This window comes from Nycticebus coucang, chromosome 3 (genome assembly GCF_027406575.1).
Source record: "Nycticebus coucang isolate mNycCou1 chromosome 3, mNycCou1.pri, whole genome shotgun sequence".
NCBI lineage: Eukaryota > Metazoa > Chordata > Mammalia > Primates > Lorisidae > Nycticebus > Nycticebus coucang.
In genome coordinates this window covers 96,349,211-96,369,490 of record NC_069782.1, presented here as the reverse complement: position 1 = coordinate 96,369,490, position 20,280 = coordinate 96,349,211, and the positions used below count along the sequence as shown (strand labels likewise).

General features: G+C 54.2%; 1 protein-coding gene across 2 annotated transcripts in view; it reads left to right on the top strand.

Moving 5' to 3' along the window:
- Positions 1-20,280, top strand: part of UNC5B (unc-5 netrin receptor B) — an 84,285-nt gene that overhangs the window by 52,828 nt on the left and 11,177 nt on the right. The window contains exons 2-8 of one of the 2 annotated variants that reach the window (XM_053584148.1): positions 10,990-11,208; positions 14,971-15,114; positions 15,535-15,638; positions 16,809-16,989; positions 17,689-17,856; positions 18,575-18,739; positions 18,967-18,999. In XM_053584148.1, coding sequence (XP_053440123.1) covers positions 10,990-11,208; positions 14,971-15,114; positions 15,535-15,638; positions 16,809-16,989; positions 17,689-17,856; positions 18,575-18,739; positions 18,967-18,999 — 1,014 coding nt within the window. The remainder of the gene's footprint in view (positions 1-10,989; positions 11,209-14,970; positions 15,115-15,534; positions 15,639-16,808; positions 16,990-17,688; positions 17,857-18,574; positions 18,740-18,966; positions 19,000-20,280) is intronic. The other variant, XM_053584149.1, reaches the window with a different exon arrangement.

Sequence of the window (20,280 nt, the reverse complement as noted above, 5' to 3'; positions counted from 1 at the left end):
AGGATCCTGGAGAATGGTTCAGGTAGAAGTAGTCAAAGCTTTCTTCCTAGAGGGAGTAGGCTGGCTCCCTGCCTGAGGCAGATGGAGCTGCAGACGAGGCTGTAGATTTATTTCTGCACTGATGGTGGGTCGGCAGGCAGATGGACGTTACATTACTGCAGGACACGGCTGAGCACTCATCTGAGAGTCAAGAGGTCTGGGTTCTAACCTTAAACCTTGGCTGTGAGCTTCCCATTGGTGGGACTAAAGCTTGGTCACTGCTCTCGGGGCCCCACCACAGGCATGGTGAAGAGCAGGTCCTCAGGAGGTGTTTGATGAGTGGGTGAATGGACACAAGGCCCTGCCCATTATCCGCCTCCCTTGCAATAGCCACTCACCTTCCCACATCACCACCAGCCAACAGCTCAGCTGCTCACCCAAACCTAGGACCAGGGTCTTCCCACTACTGGACCAAAGAGGCAGACAGAAGCACTGGGCTGCATGCCAGGAGGTCCACATTCCAGCCCTAGCTTTGCCTCCTAGCTGTTCTGTGACCTCAGGCAAGTTGCTCCCTGCCTCAGGTCCCCTGGGTGTCCCTGAGAGCCTGTGCCTAAGAGGCCTGCTCTAGGGCCCACAGAGCCTTTGCCCCAGTTCTGGCCTTGGGGAAGCAGGCCCATGGAGCTGCCTTCCTCCTTCAACCCTGGGGACTGAGCAAGAACCCAAGTGGCTTCCAGGTACAGAAGAGTCCAGGGTCTGTTCCCTCAGCCCACTGCTGGGTGCTCTCAGGGGCCGCCTTGTCCTCCCCTCCCCTCCTTGCTCCTCCCTCCCATCTGCCTCCCCTTCTTGCCATGTCTCATTTCACAGACTGGCAAAGGACAAAGTCTGGGCACCCCTTTGTCCCTCTCCCTTCCGTGACTGTCTTTATACCAGTGCAATGCCAAAATAGGAGGGGTGCTGCAGCCGCAGACTGGTTGTATGCCCTTGGACCGTCATTGCCTGACCCAGGGGTCCCCATCTGGAATGGAAGCGAACTCGATTCTGAGGCCTCTGTAGCCGCAAGACTGAGCTGCTTCCTAGTGACAGAGCTGATAGCAGCAAGCAAGGATCACGACAAATTTTCCAATTGGCAATGTGTTTGGCAGTTGCTTCCCCTTTGCAAGGAAGGGTGTTCGGGCCTAGAGCATGGTGCTGAGGAAGGTAGAGGAAATCCGTGTGGCCCGGGTGCTTTAAGAACAGGCTTGGCCCTGGTCTCTGGCCTCGTCTCAGCAGCCCCTAGGCCACAGGGCATACTTCTGGGTATTATGCCATTTCCAAGGGAAAGTGGCAGGACACTGGTCATTTTTCTGCTCAGCACCCAGACATGCAGAGCCAGCCCGATGGCATTACTGGATTGGCCCCCATGCTAACTCTGCACCCAGAAGCCTCTCCAGCAACTTCAAACACACAAAGGGAGCAGCAGCCCCGGGAGCAAGCCTATCTGACTTATGTGACTGGGGGATGGAGAGAGAAGTCCAGTGCAGTCTGCCGGTGGCTTAGAAGTCCTCTTTTAATAGCCTTGAAAAGAGAACATAGGAAATACAACTGCATATGTTAAGACCCCACTGAAGTAACTAAATATTCACACATCTAAGCAAGTCAGAGAGGATCATCTTCCAGTGTTAATTCACCTTGGAATAGGAATGGGGTGATTTTTATTTTTATCTTTTTTGTTCTAGATTGTTTACACGGTGATGGTATTACCTTTGCAATCAGAAATGGCCAAAAAAAGAAAAGCTTTCATTAGAAGGAAAAGAAGGATTTTGTAGAATGAAGTTCCCCCCACCATGGGAGTCTAGTGCCCAGTTTCTCTTTCTGGCTCTGTGGCTCAGCTGCTGTGTGATCCAAAGCTAGGCCACACCCTCTCTGATCTCTACCCTAGAGGGTAGTGATTAGATGGTTTCTGAAGTTCCGTCAGTTGGTGGCGTCTTGCAGGATGGGATTTCCCAAGGGGTATGCTCCAATGGTCCAGGTCAGCCCAAACCATGTCCACTCCTTCTGGCTGCCCCCCCACCCCCACCTGCCAGCCCAAGTGTTTATAGAGAGGCTGTATGCTGAAGAAAGTCCTGTTTCTGTAGCCTGGCTACAAAAACGAACAAGCTTTCCAGGCCCTCAAGGACCTTGCCTTCTAGACAGCAGACCTATCCAGAGACAAGACAGCAAATAATCAAACACATACATGAAGAGGGTAATTCCAGACGGAGATGAGCGCTGCAGGAAGAAAAGCAGGACAGTGTGGAAACAGCATGGGGAGGGGAGAGGATGATGGTTTACTTTGGGTGGTCAAGGAAGAGCTCGCTGGGGAGGAGGGCTCAGTGGGAAGGTAGCATTTGAGCTAAGGTCTCAATGGCAGAGTCAGCCCAGAGAATGTGGTGGGTGGAGGGGGTGATGGGGCAGTGTGTAACATTCCAGAAAGAGAGACCAACCCCGGCCCTGGGATGGGAATAAGCAGGGCACATCTCAAGGACAGGAAACACACCTGGGCAGCTTGAAGCCCAGTGAAAGATGGGTGAGCATCTGAAGTTTGAGGGTTCTGTGGGAGTTCTTTCTTCTAAATGCAAAGAAAAGCTCCTGGAGGGTGCAGGCACTAGAGGGAGTGGTTTGTATTTTACAAAGTCACCTGCTGCAAAGTGAAAGGTAGGGAACACACTGAGGAAGGGCCCAGCTGAAGGCCTGGGTTGGCGCGTGGGGGTGGTGGGCATGTCTTGAAGGTTTACCCACATTTGGGTCCATCCAGCCTCGGGAGCTGAGTGCTGAGTGGGGAGGCATCAGGTGACCACCCCCAAGGGGACATGAACAAATGCCGTTTGGTGGAGTCTGAGATTATAACTGAAACTCACCCCATCCCAAGTCTGGATGGGGGAGAGGTGACCAAATAAAATAGTATATCCCCCAAAGGCCTGTGTCACAGGTGGGAGACTGCCAGTGCCTTAGAGGGGACAATAGCATTGACAGAGAAAGTCCTAAGAAAGGAGCTACTGTTCCAGCTCTCAGGGTATCCAGGGGAGTCAGTTGTACATGTGCGGGCTCAGTGGAGCATGTGTGGGCTTGCTGGTGTGAGTGTGAATAGGGATCAGTCATCTGTCACTGACTGGGCTTCCAGGCCACAGAAAAAGGGAGGCCAAATGCTAGGATTAGAAAGCTGAGACCTCTCCCGTCCAGTGAACTAGTAAATTCCTAAGAAGACAAGAAAGTACTTGCCCCTGCCAGTCCCTCAGAGCCATCGTGACTCTGTGATTCTTGGTAGCTGTGACCTTGAACACGTCCTTTCACTTCTCCGAGCCTCAGTTTCTTTATCCATAAAATGGGAGGACAACTTTGCAGGGCTGTTGCATTGTTGATGATGTGTGTTATCAAATTAAAGCACACAGGTTTTTAAGCGCGTGCTGGGTGTGTGGTTATTACGTGGAGTAAGATGGATGAGAGGGATTTGTGCTCCTTGTCTGGGAGACGAAGGGGGAGTAGAATGCTCCCTTCTCAGGGCCCCAGCCTCCAGGCACAATGACACCATCAGACCTGGGAATTGGTATGGGAGCCAAACAATTAGCCCAGGAAGGACCCAGGTCCAGTCCAAAGGAGCCCAGTGGCCAGAGGAAGGGTCTGGAGGAGAGGCCCAGGCCTGTGGGTGTGGCATGCAGCCTTCCAAGTGCCACTGTGAGTCAAGGGAGACCTGTAACCCAGTGACTGTAGTGTCCTTCCTCACTTTGTAAGCAATAAGATGGGGCTGGGCTCTGTTCCAGAGCTCAGTGCCTTCCCTGGGCCTTGTCTCCAGCCACCTCAACTCCTTCACGAGCCCCTCAGTCTTCAAGAGGAGACACTTCACAGGAGCAGCCAGACACCCGCTTTGGGCTGCAAGCTCCTGTCCCGCTGGCCAGCTTGGCAAAGCCACTTCCTATGGCCAGTGCAGGAAATGATGTCACAAGCACAGATGGGTGCAGAGGGTGTGGGAAAAGGGCTATGTGAGGGGCCGCCTTTGTTAGGAATGACTCGGCGTCCCCCAAGCTCACCAGCCCCATTTGTCATCAGTAACGGCCATTGTGACCACCTCTGAGGGGGGCCCAGCCTGAACCCCACAGCCGTGAGGAGCCAGGGCCAGATGGAGGAAGAGCTTTGTGTCCAGGGAGGGGTCCATCCATGTGGAGCTGTGTGTTTTTAAAACATAATAATAAATGGGCTCCTCTCCCCTAGCTCCCCCCACTCCCCACTGAGCACATCAGCCAGGCGGTGAATGGAAGAGATTTTCCATGCAGTGGGAGATCAAGTCTGGTGAGAATTAGCCAGTGTCCAGGGGCTAGAGAAAGATTGTGATTGCTGATGATAAATGTGCCCAGTGTGGGGTGGTTCTCTGTCCTCACCTCCTGCTGCACCCCTACCCCCTCCCAGTCCTGCTCCAGTCAGCCCTGGAGACAGCCCCGTTCAGCTTCAGGTGCCCACAGCAGGGTTGAGCCTGGGAGTCCCAGGTCTAGGGACAAAAGCCAGTGGTGGGGGTGTCAAGGCCCCCCTACCAGACCACTGCAGCCTCCTGATGAGGTCTCTGGCCTGGGCAGCAAGGCTGATTAGAGGCGGACCCAGCTGAGACAAGATGGTAATGAGTGCCTGTGAGCCCAGGCCTTTGCCTGCAGCCCTGCCATGGCTATGCTGTTTCTCTGGCCTCTGATCTGCCTTGGCTGTTAGTTTGCTGTGTGGTGTTGTGTTAGTCACTTCCCCTCTCTGAGCTGTAGAAATGCGTGCTCCAGGGGCCCCAGGCCATCTGAGCATCGACTTGCCATGCTTCTGGTCTCCTGGGGCTCAGGCCACACTAGGCCAGGGGATCAGCCAGTGTGGGGACTCAGAGCTCCCACACACAGTTCGGCTGGAGAACATTCCTGCCTACCGCCACTTCCTGGCACATGTGCTGCCCAGTTAATCAAGTATATGCGTATTTACACCTGTTTGCTCAGTGGATCCTCAAAATAATATCTTGAAGTTGACAGAGCAGGAACTGCTATCTCCTTTTTTATAGGTTGGGAAACTGAGGCTTTATAAGGTAGAACAAGCTTCCCAAGGTCTCCTGGTGCAGAGTGAGGATTTGAGCCATGTTTGCTGGCTCTGGGGCAGCCGGCTCTGCCGCACACCCGTCCGACATGGGCCCCAGCCTCAGAGTCACAGTAAGGGTTGCAGAACCCCTCTTGGCTCCCCCAGGAATGGTGGCAAAAATCCCACTCAGTAGTGTCTAAGCTGCTTCCTCTTCCCTTCTGGAAGGCCTACAGATGGGCACAGGGCCTGCTGTCCTGTAAGCTCCACTTCCCTCCCAAACAGGTACCCTGTCCTGGATGCCAGTGGGGGACACCAAGAAGGGTGTGGTATGTTCCCTGCCCTCTAGAAGTAGCTGCCAAAACTGCAAAGCAGCCTTTAAGCTGCCTGGCTCAAAATATACTCACCAGAAGCAGGAAGGCACCTGCTAGACCCCACTCTGGGCACCTCACCTCCCCACATTTTAAGTGGGTTGTGGCAAGATAGAACCTGTCCATAAGGAAGCCAGGATAGAGGTGAGGGATGCAAAATTGTGTCTTAGAGAATATTTGAAAGAAAGATAAGAAGGCCAAGAAGGGCAAGCTGCAGCCTCTGGAGACTGGGAAGCCATCACAGGAAAGAAGAAGCACACTGTTGGGTGTGACCTCAGATGTTAAAAGTTTTAGCAGTGGCTGGAACCTCAGTAGCAAATTGCAGCTGAATGTGAGGAAGCCTTTACTAACTGTTAGGTCTGTCCAAATGAGAGCCTGGTTAAGAAAAGCAGTGGTGAGTTCGCCATCCCTGCAGGTATGTGAGTTGAGGTTAGATGGGCAATGTCCAAGGAGATGAAATGGCTCTCCAAGTAACGTCCATGGAGTCCTCATATAGGCAGGTAAAGACAAATTAGAAGTAAGAGTTTGAATGGCACCCATGGGAGGTTCCATCCAGAGATGCTGGTGGTCATTTTGGTCAAAGCCCTGGGATGGGGTGAGCTGGGGCATGGTTGGGAGAGCCCAGCACTGTGTTGGTCCCTCTCCTCCTTCCCTGGGCTCCACTCATGCTCTGCCTCAGACTACTGTGTGCCAGGAGAGGGGCGAGGGTGGAGGGAGGGTTGAGACAGAATTTTGCTCTGTCACCCAGGCTAGAGTGCAGTGGAATCATCATAGTTCACTGCAACCTCAAACTCCTACCCTGAGATGATCCGCCCACCTTGGCCTTCACTGCTCCTAGCATGTCCTGACTTTTTGAGCCAGGAATACCAAATGGCTAAAAAGGTAACCCTACTATAAGCACACGTACTTTATGAAGAAAAACTTGACTCAGAAGGACACTTTCACACATGATCAGGGGGTTTAAAATCTGAAAGTGTTAAACTGACTTCTTCATGCCAACCCTCTCATTTTGCAGTGGGAACTCCAAGGCCTCAGGGAGGAAAGGTCATGGGGTGCCTTAGCCCCCCGCTGGAATGCAAACCCAGGCCTCCTGACTTCAGTTTGTGTTGTAGTTATGTCTGTGTAGGGGTGACTCCTCTTTCTTACCTTCATCCTGAGAAAGCTTGTATGGCTATCTTGTATCCTTCATATCATTCTTGTATGGCTTTAACGGTAGGTTACATTTTGTATAACTTGGGCCCAAATGAGTTCTACTATTCAAAAAAAAAACACTACATGTGAGAAATTTTCCTGCAGCAGGAGATCCATCTGGATGTGGCCATCTGGGGAGCCCTTCTCAGGTGTTCCTCATCTATAAAGATGGAGCCAAAAAAGGACAGCTCTAGGGCAGCCAGGGTGGCAGGGGGCCAAGAAATATGGCTTCAAGGCTGGCTTGCTCCCCCTTGGCTAGGTGACCCTTCATGTACCTTGATGCCCCGTGTTTCATCTATAAAATGGGAAGATAGGAATAAATAATACGAAATGCTGGAAGCTACCTGGTACAGGGTGTACATAAATGCTAATTTCCAGTTCAGAGAGTTCAGAAGACAGATTCTAGCATCAGATAACCTCCCCTCGCTCTGCTACTTACTAGTGTCATAGCCCTGTGCCAGTTATGTAAACACTTTTGGTCTCTGTTTCCTTGTCTGCAGTATGGGGATAAAAATAGTATCTAAATGCAAGGGCTGTGGTTTCCAAACTGTGTGCAGCGTTACCCCAGGATGCCACAACAGACTCACAGGGGCCACTGTGGGATATTTTAAATCTTCAAAAGGAACACAGCAATACTGGACAGCTGTCAGACATCACACCAACTACTAACTCACGGTACTCACTGTTTCAACACCATATCACTCTACTTTCCTTTATCTGGCACCATATCTTTGTGAAGCTGGGATTATAGCATTCAGGAATGCCACACAACAAACAGTAAGGGTGATGGTGTCCACTCTGATTCCAAAGTTTGAGAAGTTGCACAGCGCCCAGTGGGTGCACACATCCCCATTAGTAAGTCATGGTGGCTGTTTAGGAATGGGATAAAAATATTCTTTCTTCTTTCCATTGACTCTAAGCTTTTAGGATGTAAAGACTTATGAAGCTATTTGGATCTAATTACTTAGTAAGTTCCTATTAGGAATTTATTTTTGGCCTTGGGACACCATGACAAAATTAGTGGGACACTAAAGAACAGAATGGTTTGGGCATCTCTCTCTAGGGTTATCATGGGGCTCACTGAGTTCATATGAAATACCCTCTGAGCAGAGCTTGGCAGATTACACATCCAGGAACCCCAAGAGCTGGGTATTCTCCCTCCAAGCTGGCACCCACAGGGCCTCCTGGCCAAGACTCCCTCACCCACTGGGCCCCAGCCAGAGCAAGAAGAGAGGGCAGGGGCCAGGGGCTCAGCTGTCCACAGGCCCCAGTGCCCGCACGCAGTCCTTCAGTTAATTCCGTTCTCTGTGCACCTATTCAGTGCCGGCTTGTACACGGCCCACCCGTGGCCCCTCTAGGCAGGAATCTCAGGTCAGCCTCTGATTCTTTGTCCTTGTCTCCTGGCCGTGTCTGCCTCCAGGGTGCCTGGGGTGTGGGAACACGCAGGGTGCACCGAGGGGGTGCTCAGCTGAAGTCCCCGCCCAGGCCAGAGACGGATCTCTGTGCCAGGCCTGAGACAAGCGGCAAGGCGGGGAGGGAGGGGCGGCAGGACTGCGGACACAGGTCCGCAGCACTAATGGATGTCTAATGTTTGCTCTCCTCAGTCATGTCTGCGCCTGCTTTATAAATTAGCTGCATTAGGGTTATAAAACAAGTCATAAATGCAGCCTGCAGCGCCTCAGAGCACAGGGGCAGCCACCACCTGGGGCCTAGCGGAGGCGTGGTTAGAAGGCGTGGTTAGAAGGAGCGGGAGGCGTGGTTAGAAGGAGAGGGCGCACTATGTGCTCCTACCGGCTCCCATGTCCCTTCTCTTGTGGCTATTGCCCTCCCTCATGGAAGGCCTGTTCCCCCCACTTCATAGACAAGCTGCCCGAGGCCAGCAAAGGGCTAGTGAAGACCTGGTCTGAGTCTGAGGCCTGAAATGGCTTCATCACCTTGAGGCTGAGACAGGCAAGAGGCTGGGGGTGGGGGGGAGGTAGACCTGGAGCCTGGCAGTTCTCTGCTGCCCAGATGCCCTCGCAGCTCCCTCCTGTGCTCCCAGAGCTGCCTGTCCTCGTGGGGAGGTCACAGAGGTTAACTCATGGTAGATATAGTGACCAGCTCTCAGGCCACTAGAAACCAGTGTCCAGCCCCCAGGCCTATAATCTTCCCCCCAGGCCATCTTCCGTAGCTCCCCAAGCCCCAGACCTTAGGAGATTGTCAGTTTGCCCGCGAAGAACATTGTCTCCCTACCTGGCAGAGGGAGGTGGGTGTTGGGTGGGCCCTGGCCTGGCCTCAGGAATCCTCACTGCCATCCCAGGTTAGCTGCCCACTAACAGGGGGCCCCGGGCAACTCACTGGCCCCATTTGGATGGTCTCCAGCTTCCTCCCTTTGAAATGAGAAGGACAGTCCCAGCCTTGCCAGCCCTTTGATGGGCGCGCCCTGGCCAGCGTGTTGCTGCTGTTAAGACTCTCTGGTGTGAATACACCCACAATGTTAGAGCTACATTGTGAGAGCACTGTGGCGTCTGGGGCAACATCCCAAAAACTGAAGTCTGTTTCTCACGTTTGAACCTTGGCTCTGCCTCTTGCTGTGTGACCTTGGATAAAGTTGCTTCATCCCTCTGAGCTCATCCATGACCCATAGGACATACCTTACAGGATTGTTGCGAGAATTAAATATCATTTAAAGTACTGAAAACATAGCACCTGATGCTAGGTAAGCATTAGTTATTTTGGTGCCACAAGACATACTTACTCTGTGCCAGGCCCCCTCCATGGAGCAGCCCACAGAGAGGGAAAGGTGCTCACTTCCCTCCCCTCTTCAGAGATGAAATAAAGTAAGCATTAAGGGCACACAGAACATGCTAGAGGGGGTTGGAGTCACCCCACCTTGCTGGCTTCCCCTTCCCTCCCAGGTCTGTCTAGCTCTCCCACACACACTCCGTAAGCCGGAAGCCCAGAGCCGGTGATAATTTATGCATTTTCTCTCTGAGCTGCCCCATCTTAGCAGGGTCTCCTAGTTCACAAAGAGAAAACACGGTCAGGCATGCTCATTCTGCTCTTGGAAGACAGGAGGTCCCCTTGGCCCTTCAGCCTGTACGAGGACTTCCTAGGGCCAAGAGTGGCTTCCTAGATTGGGAACAAGTGCACGATGCTAGTGGCCATCAAGCTTGTTGCGACACCTCCCTCACCCTCTGCTCCAGTCAGGCTCTCTGGCTTGAGGGGCTGGGCAGACATGTGCACCCCCACAGCTTAATTCAGTTTTTTCTGGAGCAGTGAACAGAGGAGGACAGGCCCCCCACAGTTTGTCCCCAGCCACCTGATCGGTTGGCATTTAGCATTGGAAAGTCAATTTTCCTAAGTGGATTCAAACCAAAGGCTTGGCCTGGCCTGGTTCCCCTCCCTCCCAGCCCTGGTGGAAGCCGTCCCCTCCCTTCCTGTTTGTCTCCCCTCCTGAGGTGCTGTTCTTTCCAGGGACACAGGCAGCCCAGGGTTTCCATGTGGCCCCTTTGGGAAGAGACTGCCATTATCACAGCCCCTCTATGTTCTCTGAAGTCTCCTCACCCATGGTGCTGCTGAGGGCGTGGATTTGGCCAAGGCAGAGGAGGTTAAGGTTAAGGATGGATCAGAGCCACAGACCGGAGGAGGCTCTGGCTGGTGGAAAGGAGGCCTCCCCACTGAGGAGGCCTGTAGGGGATGGTGCACTAGAGAGCCCAAGCCCTATGTAGTCAGCTCATCTCCAGGCCCAGCTTCATCTTCCTGGCCGTCCTGGGCTGCAGAGGGCAGCCACGTTTGAGCGCCAGCCTCAGCCCCTCTTCCAGCACATTCCTTTTTTTTTTTTTTGAGACAGAGTTCCACTGTGTTGCCCTTGGTAGAGTGCCGTAGCATCACAGCTCACAGCAACCTCAAACTCTGGGGCTTAAGGTATTCTCTTACCTCAGCCTCCTGAGTTGGGACTAGAGGTGTCCACCACAACGCCTAGCTATTTTTGTTTTGTTTTGTTGCAGTTGTCATTGTTGTTTAGCTGGCCCAGGCCGGTTTGAACCCAACAGCCTGGGGTATGTGGCTGGCGCCATAACCAGTGTGCTACAGGGTCCGAGCTCCAGCATATAACTTGTGGCATCACCACAGGGAACTGGAGCAGGGCCAGTGCAGGGAACAGTGGGGGCAGAGGGATATCCCCATGACAGGTCACCTCACCTCTCTGGGCCTCCCTGATGTCGCCAGCTGTAAACTAGAATCACACCACATCACGGAGTTGGGACTGGCTCTTACATGCAGGGGCCCAGGAATGCCAGACCTGGCCCAGCTTGCAGAGCACATCCCAGCAGGTCTTCCTCTGTGCTGGGCCCTCGGGGTGGTAAGGGAGTGAGGGGGGCATCCCAGCCTGCAGCCTCAGTGTCCCCTTCCCCTGCAGGCACTGACTCCGAGGTGCTCCCTGACTCCTTCCCTTCGGCACCCGCAGAGCCCCTGCCGCACTTCCTGCAGGAGCCGCAGGACGCCTACATCGTGAAGAACAAGCCCGTGGAGCTGCGCTGTCGCGCCTCCCCCGCCACACAGATCTACTTTAAGTGCAATGGCGACTGGGTCAGCCAGAACGACCATGTCACACAGGAGGGCCTGGATGAGGCCACTGGTGAGCCCACTGCTTACCCGGGCACTCCCACAACACCCAGGTCCAAAGGTGCAGAAGAACATCGGTCCTGGGATTGGGCTCCACGTGAGACTTCACGAAGCTGTGGTGCCCCCAGGCCTCAGTTTCCTACATTTGGCTACTTGTCCCAACCTGGCTTTAGGTGACACTTTACCATGCATTAAATCGCACCAAACCCCTGCAGAGCGCTCACTCCTTTTCCATTTTCCCCTCAGGAAGCATGTTAGCTTAAGGAACTACGATTCTTTAGCCCTCCCAGACACCTGCTGATATCCCTGTTTAACATAGAGGGCCAGGCCTCTGTCCCACAGCCCTGGCACCCCGTGGCGCCAACCCAGAATTCGTGTCATCGTTATTTTTACAGATCCTTTCTGTTTGTGGAACGTGAGGCTGTTTTCCACTTACAATAATGATATGGCATTTCCTCTATAGAAATAAATTGTTTGGGGTTAAAATATAAAGGTTAATAATGTTAAAAATAATCATACAAGTAGCGCTGGGTTGTAGCCCAAATCTAGAAAGAAGAAGAGTGGTTGAAACTTGAGAAACAGAGAGAAAGCGCAGGTCCCTTCCTTCTCAGGTGGGTGGGGAGTCCCGGGTCTCCTCACATCTCCCAGAGGCTGGGCCTACCCCCCCAAGTCTAAGTGAGGGGCTCACTTGTCACCAGGCCCTGTTTACAATGCAGAAATCCTCAGGGGTGGAAACCACTTGCCAGGGGTCAGGGCAGGACTGTAGGACCTTCCATTCCGAGTTCCCTGGCAGACAGCCGGCTGAGGGGAGCCCCAGATGACCCCAGGCTTGGTGGCTCCTGAGCCCCGCCCCCTTTTCCCTTTTTATCTCTACATGTTTTTCTCTCTGTCCTTTTTCTTTATATTTTCCTTTCTTTCCCACTTTTCTTCCTTTTCGCTCTCTGTCTCCCTCTCTCTCCTTTCTTCCTACAATTTCTGTTTTGCCACGAAAAGCTTACAGATTTCAGAACCACTCAGGCTTAAAACCGCACCCCAGAATGTACTTAAGGCCACGGACCATATATTTAAAAATGGTTAAAGTGGCGAGTTTTATGTTATGTGTGCTTTACCACAATTTTAAAATAGATTTGGAGTCTTGTTCTCACCTGAAATATAAACATGAAACAAGAAATTTTTTAAAGACACAAATAGAAACCCCCAACACTGTATTTGCCAGCTCTGGCTGTGTGACCCTAACGAAGTCACTTAACCTCTCTGAGCCCCAGCCCCTCTGGGTGTTAACAGAATGTCCTGGTGAGGATGGACCGAGGTGGAGCATGTACAGTGCTGAGTAGTGCCAGGACTCAGCGTGCCCTCGATAAATGCCTGTTTCCTCTGTCCTCCTTCTGGGTTTTCTTGGCCTCTTTCTCTCTGTCTTTCACAACAGTCCTAACTTCTCTGTCCCCTGAGTCCCTCTGGCCTGTATCAGAAGCCAGCCATGGGGGTCCAGGCAAAGCAAGGAAACTGTACGCCTGCTGGGTCACACACAGATTATTAGTAATAGTAATAATAACCCTATGATTATTAGTAATAGCATGGCTCTTACTCCCCTGCTACCAGGCACACAGGCTCTGCCAGCCCTAGAAATTGGGGCACTGTTATCTCCATTAGCTGCAAATAATGGACAGGGCACCCTTGGCAGCCTTGGGCCTGGTTCCACTTCAGCCTCCTGTTTCCAGCCCCAACCTACCCTGACCCTCTCTGAGGCCCTGAAAACACAGAGGAGCACAGCTGGGGGCCAACACAGCTGGGACAGGCCCACCCACCAGCTTGTGCCCAGCACGGCTGTACTTGGGATCACAACCCAGTGCTGGGTCCCAAATCTGGGAGAACAAAGACCTGGTCTTTGTCCTCTCTGAATCTCTGCTTCTTGGTGACCATGGACAAGGTGTCTAGCCTCCCTGAGTGATAGTTTCCCTCTGTCCAGCTGTTGGGTACTGCTGCAACCTTAGATAGGGACCACTCTTCCAGATCCACAACCCAGTAAATAAGGGGTAGAAGTCCCTGCTATCTGGGCCCCCAGAATTGAAGATGGAACTGGCCCTCCAGGCAGCACAGAGGGCAGGCGCAGACACTCACCCCTGAAGCGGCCTCTTCCCTCTATGGCAACCCACCAGCTGCCTTGTTTAGTTCTGTGGCCATTAGGATGGGGCTGTTCTCACCGTCTGGGCCCCCAGAGCCAGGGCCCCACCCTCCCTGATGCTGCAGTCACTACACTGGGAGAGGTCAAGAGGCATCATGTTTAGGGGACAGAACTCTAACCTGGGCAAGACACCAGACAGCTGACCTCTGCTCTGTGGCCACTTGCTGGGGGCCTTTAGGCCGCCGCCTACCCTTTCTGGGCCTCAGTTTCTCCAAATGTAAAAGGAAGAACCTGGATGAGGTCCAGTGACTTGCCAGAGTAAATTTGCATCCAGCCTGGGCTGGGTGATGTGGCAGAGCAATTGCCATGACTCAGAGTTACCCTGAGTGTTTACTATGATGAGGGAACTAAGGTTTAGAAAGGCTAAGTAACTTAGCAAAGGCCACACAGCTGGGGAGCGAAGGAGTCAACCCTGTCCGGCCATCCAACCCTACCCTTAACCACTGTGCCACAGTGCCACACTCTGTGCACCCCTGCCCTCGAGGGGCTTAACAATGCCTGTGCAAAGAAAGGATGAGAGAGAACACATCATGTCAGGGAGGCCTCTTAGAGGAAAAGGCCTCACCATCCTCTCCTAAGCCGTGGGGAGGAGATTGAGATGGGCGCCCTAATCCAGGCACACTCACTCTTTTCCTGAGTGTAGAAGGCTTCGTTGAGGGAGTGTGGCAGAGGATTCCTCCCCCATAAGCTGGTGGATTCAGTTGTGCAGGGAGTGCTCAGGTCACTGAGGGATTAGGGGGCTCCCAAGAAGAAGGAATACCCGCAGCTCCAGTGCCACAGGCTCCTGAGGTGTCCAGGGAGAGGTTAGTGTCATACTTCCACTGCAGGCTGAGCCCTTTTTCTGTGCAGGGGCCTGGGCCACAGTGGCAAGCCGGACAAAGCCCCACTTTGTTCCCCTGCAGTAGATAAATACATTGAACATGTCAATAAATGATCTGGGTCCTGAGAGTGGTTGGTGCAGGGAGGAAATGAAGCTGGTTACAGGGATGATAACTGTATAGACAAATTGTTCTCAAGTGGCACTGTGAGAGGGCTAGGTACGGAATGGAGGAGGCTTCCCTTGGGAAGTAAGGCTAAGCCAAAAGCTGATGGTCACTGGGAGTCCACTGGGCCATAGAGGGGGCAGAAGGGAGTTTCATGCAGGGGACCCGTGTGCAGCAGCCCTGTAGCTGCAGAGCCAGGGAAGGTGAGAGACTGGAAGATGCCCAGTGAGTTGTGGGGAAAGCGGGTGGGGAAAGTGGGTGCACAGTGCAGCTGCAGGGTCCTCAGTGGGGTGATCACACACCGGCTCTGGGTCCTTATGCTGACATCCAGCATAAAGGGTCTTCTGCAGGGAGGAACGATATGCCATTTATGCATTTGGAAGAGGACACTCTAGCTGCCTAGTGGAAGGTGAGCTGGAGGGGACAGAAGGCTGGTGTTAGCCATTGCAGTGTCCAAGAGAGTGGCCCTGGTAGAGCAGAGGCAGAAGACTGGAGATAAGACCAACTGACAGAAACGAGATGCACTTTGACAGAAGAGCCAACAGGCCTCGGGGTGGAAGGGAGAGAGCGTGGCACCCCCAGCTGCCCCTGACGGCTCTCTCTCCCCCAGGCCTGCGAGTGCGTGAGGTGCAGATCGAGGTTTCCCGGCAGCAGGTGGAGGAGCTCTTTGGGCTGGAGGACTACTGGTGCCAGTGTGTGGCCTGGAGCTCTGCAGGCACCACCAAGAGTCACCGGGCCTACGTCCGCATCGCCTGTACGCCACCCTGACACCCTCCCCGGGGCCCTTCCGCTTCCCTGTGGGTGCCAGAGAGGGAATTTGGCATGGGAGGGCCCCTCTCCCAGCATCCCCAATTGAGAATATCCAGGCACGGGGATACCAACTCAGAAGAGGGCTCTCAGGCCGGCCCCACCATTCCTAATGGCCTTTTCCTACTTACTTCTATATAAAGGAAGCTGGCAGCTTCCCCACCCATCCTGGGTCACTGTGTGTTAGGATGCCCCAAGTCCTCCTAGTGAGGCCTCCTTTGGCGAGGAGGAGGTGCGCCTGGTAAAGGCCAGGTGCCCCCATCAGCAGCTCCCTTGGTTTGTACCACCACCTAGTGGCCATATTCAGGAATTTCAAGTTCCACTCCCCGCTCACCTCTTGACTGTCTTGGGACTCTCACTTCTCCAGACCTGCGCAAGAATTTCGATCAGGAGCCTCTGGGCAAGGAGGTGCCCCTGGACCATGAGGTTCTCCTGCAGTGCCGCCCACCGGAAGGGGTGCCTATGGCCGAGGTGAGCAGGGACATAGGCAGTACTGGGCATAGTGGAGTGGAGACCGGGTAACATGTTATTTACTGTTAGTCTCCTGGAGCTCCCCCACCCCTTTCACAGACTGGAAACGTGAGACTAAAAACAGAGAAAGGAACGGCCACCTCTGTAGAACTTGGCACTTGTCAGCTCACAGCTGGACCCTCCCCAGACATAACCCCAAGGGATGAGGCAGAGCCTCTGCCTCCCCCTGCCCTGCCCAGAACCCAGGGTCCCAGCTTTATGGATGCCAAAGGGTTTTCATAACACGTGTGCCTGAGTGTGCTCTCACCCCACAGACTGATGTTCTTCCCTCACCACACAGCCACTGGAGTGTCCTGTCCCCTCTTATCACCCTTTCTTCTCTAGACATGCTCCCTGCACCAGGGAGCCAGGATTCAGACCTTGGCATGGGGGACATCTCAGCTTTGCCCTGGAGGCCGCAGTGGGACAGAGGCTTGTGGAAGAGCCTGGAGAACCCTAGGCTTCCAGATTGGGATCAGCCCTGTCTCACCCCCAAAACTTGCACTCTTCACTTAGCCACCCCCAGCCAAGCCCTCATCTGCACAAGGAGCTCAGACAACACCCCTGTGGTGGCTGCCACTCACGGGCTCCCATGTGTGCTGGGCACTAAGAACACTGGTATCCATAGCAGGCCTGCAGGGTAGACATTGTAACCCTGTCCTGCAGCTGGGCAACAGCTTGGGAGGGGGAAGCGTCTATGTGCAGAGCTGGCCAGACCCAGTGAGCATGCTGCTGGTCACCCGCCAACCCTGTCACCCTGGCTAGTGGAGCTGATTGGAGGGGTTAATGAAGAAGAGAGGGCCTACTAGCTGACAATGAGCTACTGCTTGTTTGGTTAGCTAAACTCAACTCGCCCTGAGCCAGGCCCTGTTCTCAGGACGTCACATGTACCATTCACAGCAGTGATGAGCTTGAGGCCCCAACTGAGGCCAGTTGGCAAAGGTGCTACATAGTATCTGGCACGGCGCCCAGTCCTGTGGGATTCTTCCTCACTGTCCCCTCAGGGGTAGGGACCCAGATACAACTGCCAGTCTTCTGTTTATGTGCCCCATCCCCTTCACAGCAGCCTTCTCCCCAGGATACGGGTGGGCAGGCCCCAGGCCCTCACTGCTCCCAACCTTACTCCTGCAGGTGGAATGGCTCAAGAACGAGGATGTCATTGATCCCACCCAAGACACCAACTTCCTGATCACCATCGACCACAACCTCATCATCCGCCAGGCCCGCCTATTGGACACAGCTAACTATACCTGCGTGGCTAAGAACATTGTGGCCAAACGCCGGAGCACCACTGCCACGGTCATCGTCTATGGTGCGGGCCTCATGCAGTGGGGGCAGGCGCAGCTGAGGGAGGGAGGAAGGGAGGCCCCACCTGATACTACCTACTAGTAGGCCAGTAAGACCCCTGGACAGGGGGAGGCTGCAGCCAGGGGGAAAGGGAATTAACCAAGGTCCCAACACTGCAAGATTAGTGGCCAAGTTAGGCATCTTCAGACAACCCCCCCACCACCCTGTCTCTGAAGGAAAAGGCTCAATTCTCTCCAAGTCAGGGGCTGAGACAGGACCCAGTCAGCACCCCATATCCAAGCCTTTTGTCCCTGCAAAGGTAGGGACCAGTATCCAGGCCTGTAAGCTATTCTCTGTGCCCCCCCGTGGGCCCATGGGTAGGTGACTTGACAGTTATAGAAAGAGCCCTGTGCTGGGTTCCAGCTCCAGGCCCAGGCCTTATCACTCACAGGGTGACCTTGGGCAAGTCAGGCCCCTCTGGACCTTCGTTTGCCATCATACAACGGGGTAGGAAATAGACAATGGCCTCCCAGGTCCCCTCTGTTGCTCACAGTTGCAGCTCAAATCTGCCTGCTTGTATCTGAGTGCTGAGCCCTGCAGTCAGGAGGGTCCAGCCCCAAGGGCCAAGCCTCAGCAGAGGGTCCTCATCAAGGGTGGGGGATGAGTTTGGGAGGCCAGTGGGTACCAGAGCCAGGCCACCCAGGTGACAGCTGCCGCCCTGCAGTGAATGGTGGCTGGTCCAGCTGGGCAGAGTGGTCACCCTGCTCCAACCGCTGTGGCCGAGGCTGGCAGAAGCGCACCCGGACCTGCACCAACCCTACCCCGCTCAATGGAGGTGCCTTCTGTGAGGGCCAGGCCTTCCAGAAGACTGCCTGCACCACCGTGTGCCCAGGTAAGGGCCACTGGCCATCCCAGCCCCACCTTACCTCCTGTGGTGTGTGCCAGAGCCAGGATTGCCTGTCTGTCCCCAGTACAGGGAGCAGAAGGTGCTTGTCCCAGGCCCATAGCTGACCTTCCAATTCTGGGTTAGATGCTCCGACCTCTCACTTTGCCCTGGGCCACTGGTGAGATGGCAGGCAGAAGCTTTGCACTGCAGTCTGAGGGGTGGCCTCTTCTCCCTGACTCTAGCACACGGTTCTCAGTGTCAGCCCCCGGCCAGGCTTTCGGAGCTAGAGAGCCTCCCACAGCTCGGACACGGCCCTCATCCTCTGACCGTCCTCTCCCTTCTCTGTGTGTGTGTCCGTCTGTCCGGCTACCCTTGCTCATCTCTGTGTCGTATGTCCGTGTGGATGCTGGGGTGTTTTGCCGGGGTTTGTGTCTTCCCGTGACCATGCGTATGGGGCTGCCTCTGTGTCACTGACTTCATGTTCCTGTTCGTGTTCTCTCTGCTGGTGCCTCTGGCTATTCCCTGACATGGGGCCATGTGGCTACGGTGGGGATTTCCCTGTGTGGCACCCATGTGTCCTGGGTTCTTCTTTCCCTGCCACGGTGTGTACACATGTGCACGTATGTGCGTGTTCGTGTGTCACTGTGTTCTGTGTTCTGTACACATAACGGGATGTGCACACGTCTGTATGCATGCATGGGTTCCGTGTGCCATGCCCCTACAGTTGATGGCGCGTGGACGGAGTGGAGCAAGTGGTCGGCCTGCAGCACTGAGTGTGCCCACTGGCGCAGCCGTGAATGCATGGCGCCGCCGCCCCAGAACGGAGGCCGTGACTGCAGCGGGATGCTGTTGGACTCCAAGAACTGCACCGATGGGCTGTGCATGCAGAGTGAGTCCTCAGGGAGGCAGAGCCCTGGGGGGTGGGACTCTGAGCCAGGTAAGGGCCCCACCCACACCAAGCCCTGGGTCCCAGTGCCCGGTCTGCAGTACAGCAGCCCGCAGGGCCCCTGCCCACCCACCACATCATCATCTTGTCACACCCTTTCCCTATCACCTTATCTGCCACCCTTTCCTTGTCATCTGTGTCATTGTCTTTCCCTTTATTTTCCTCGACAGATAAGAAAACTCTAAGCGACCCCAAAAGCCACTGTAAGTCCCATTTCATAGCTGTCTTCTTTCCTCAGGGATCCCTGGTTCTCCTTAGCTAGCTTTCCTGGGTGTGGGGTACATGGCAGGGACAGTAAAAGGTGCCCCTGTATACCAGTGACCCTTGGGATCCCTTGCATCTAATGCTGATGTGTCTGTGTCCTTTGTCATGGACAGACAGCAGAGCCCTGGCTGACAGAAAGGCCTTAGGACAGCCTGCTGACTTTCCTATTTTAGGAGAGGAATCTGAGTCTCAGAGAGAATGGATATGCTGAAGACCCAACCAGGATATAGCAGAACCAGGATTTAAATCTAGTATTTTTGAGGACAAAGCTAGTGCTCTTAACCCCATGCCCTTAGTCTCCCTCTCTGGGATAGGGCCAAGGGAGCATCACATGAGTCTGTCCCAGTGCCCCTCACTGGAACTCCTAGCAGCTGGGCCAGGCCTCCCTAGTTGTCTGTGACGCCCACTACTGCACCAGCTCCCCAGGGGCTCGCCCTCCAGCCCCAAGGGGCCGCTCAGCCACTGCAGTAACATCAGAGCAATAAAGCTTCTTCGGCAAATTGCCCTGTGGTAATTAAACCACAATTTCCAAATAATTATGGACACATAAGATCAGCAGTGAGGACCTCAGCTCAGCTCACTGGGGGCCAGGCTGGTGACTGATTAGAGAACATAAGTCACCAAATGGCCCAGTGTTAGTAAGGCAGAGCCAAGTCAGGACGCCTCCAGAGATGTGAGAGCCTAGCCCAGAGGGGCTTCTCTGACAGCTCTGGTGTATGCCAGGGTCCTCTGGGGAGCCCAAGAGTGAGGGCTGCTGAGGAGAGACAGAGGGGGCAGGTAGAGGGCAGAAGTGGGCAGTTGTAAGGGCTAGGAGCCATGCTCTGCCTTGCTGAACTCGTGCTGACCCCAGTGCAGGGGCTTGGAGAGTGCCAGGCGGGAAACGCAGGCCTGCTCCTCTAAGGACCCCAGGAGGGAGAGTGACAGGTGCTTTCTGCAGCTCCCAAAAGAAGCTGGGGGAGGAGTAGCTCTGCCTGGACTGTTCAGTATGGCAACCACTAGCCGTATTGGCTATTGACGCTTGTATTTAAATTAATTAAAATCATGCTTTAAAAATTCACCAGCCTGGGCAACATAGTAAGACCACAAAAAATGGAAAATTTAGCTGGGGGTGTGGTAGCACATACCTGTAGTCCCATCTACTCAGGAGGCTGAGACAGGAGGATCAGTTGAGCCGAGAAGTTGGAGGTTGTAGTGAGCTACAATGATGCCCCTGCACTCTA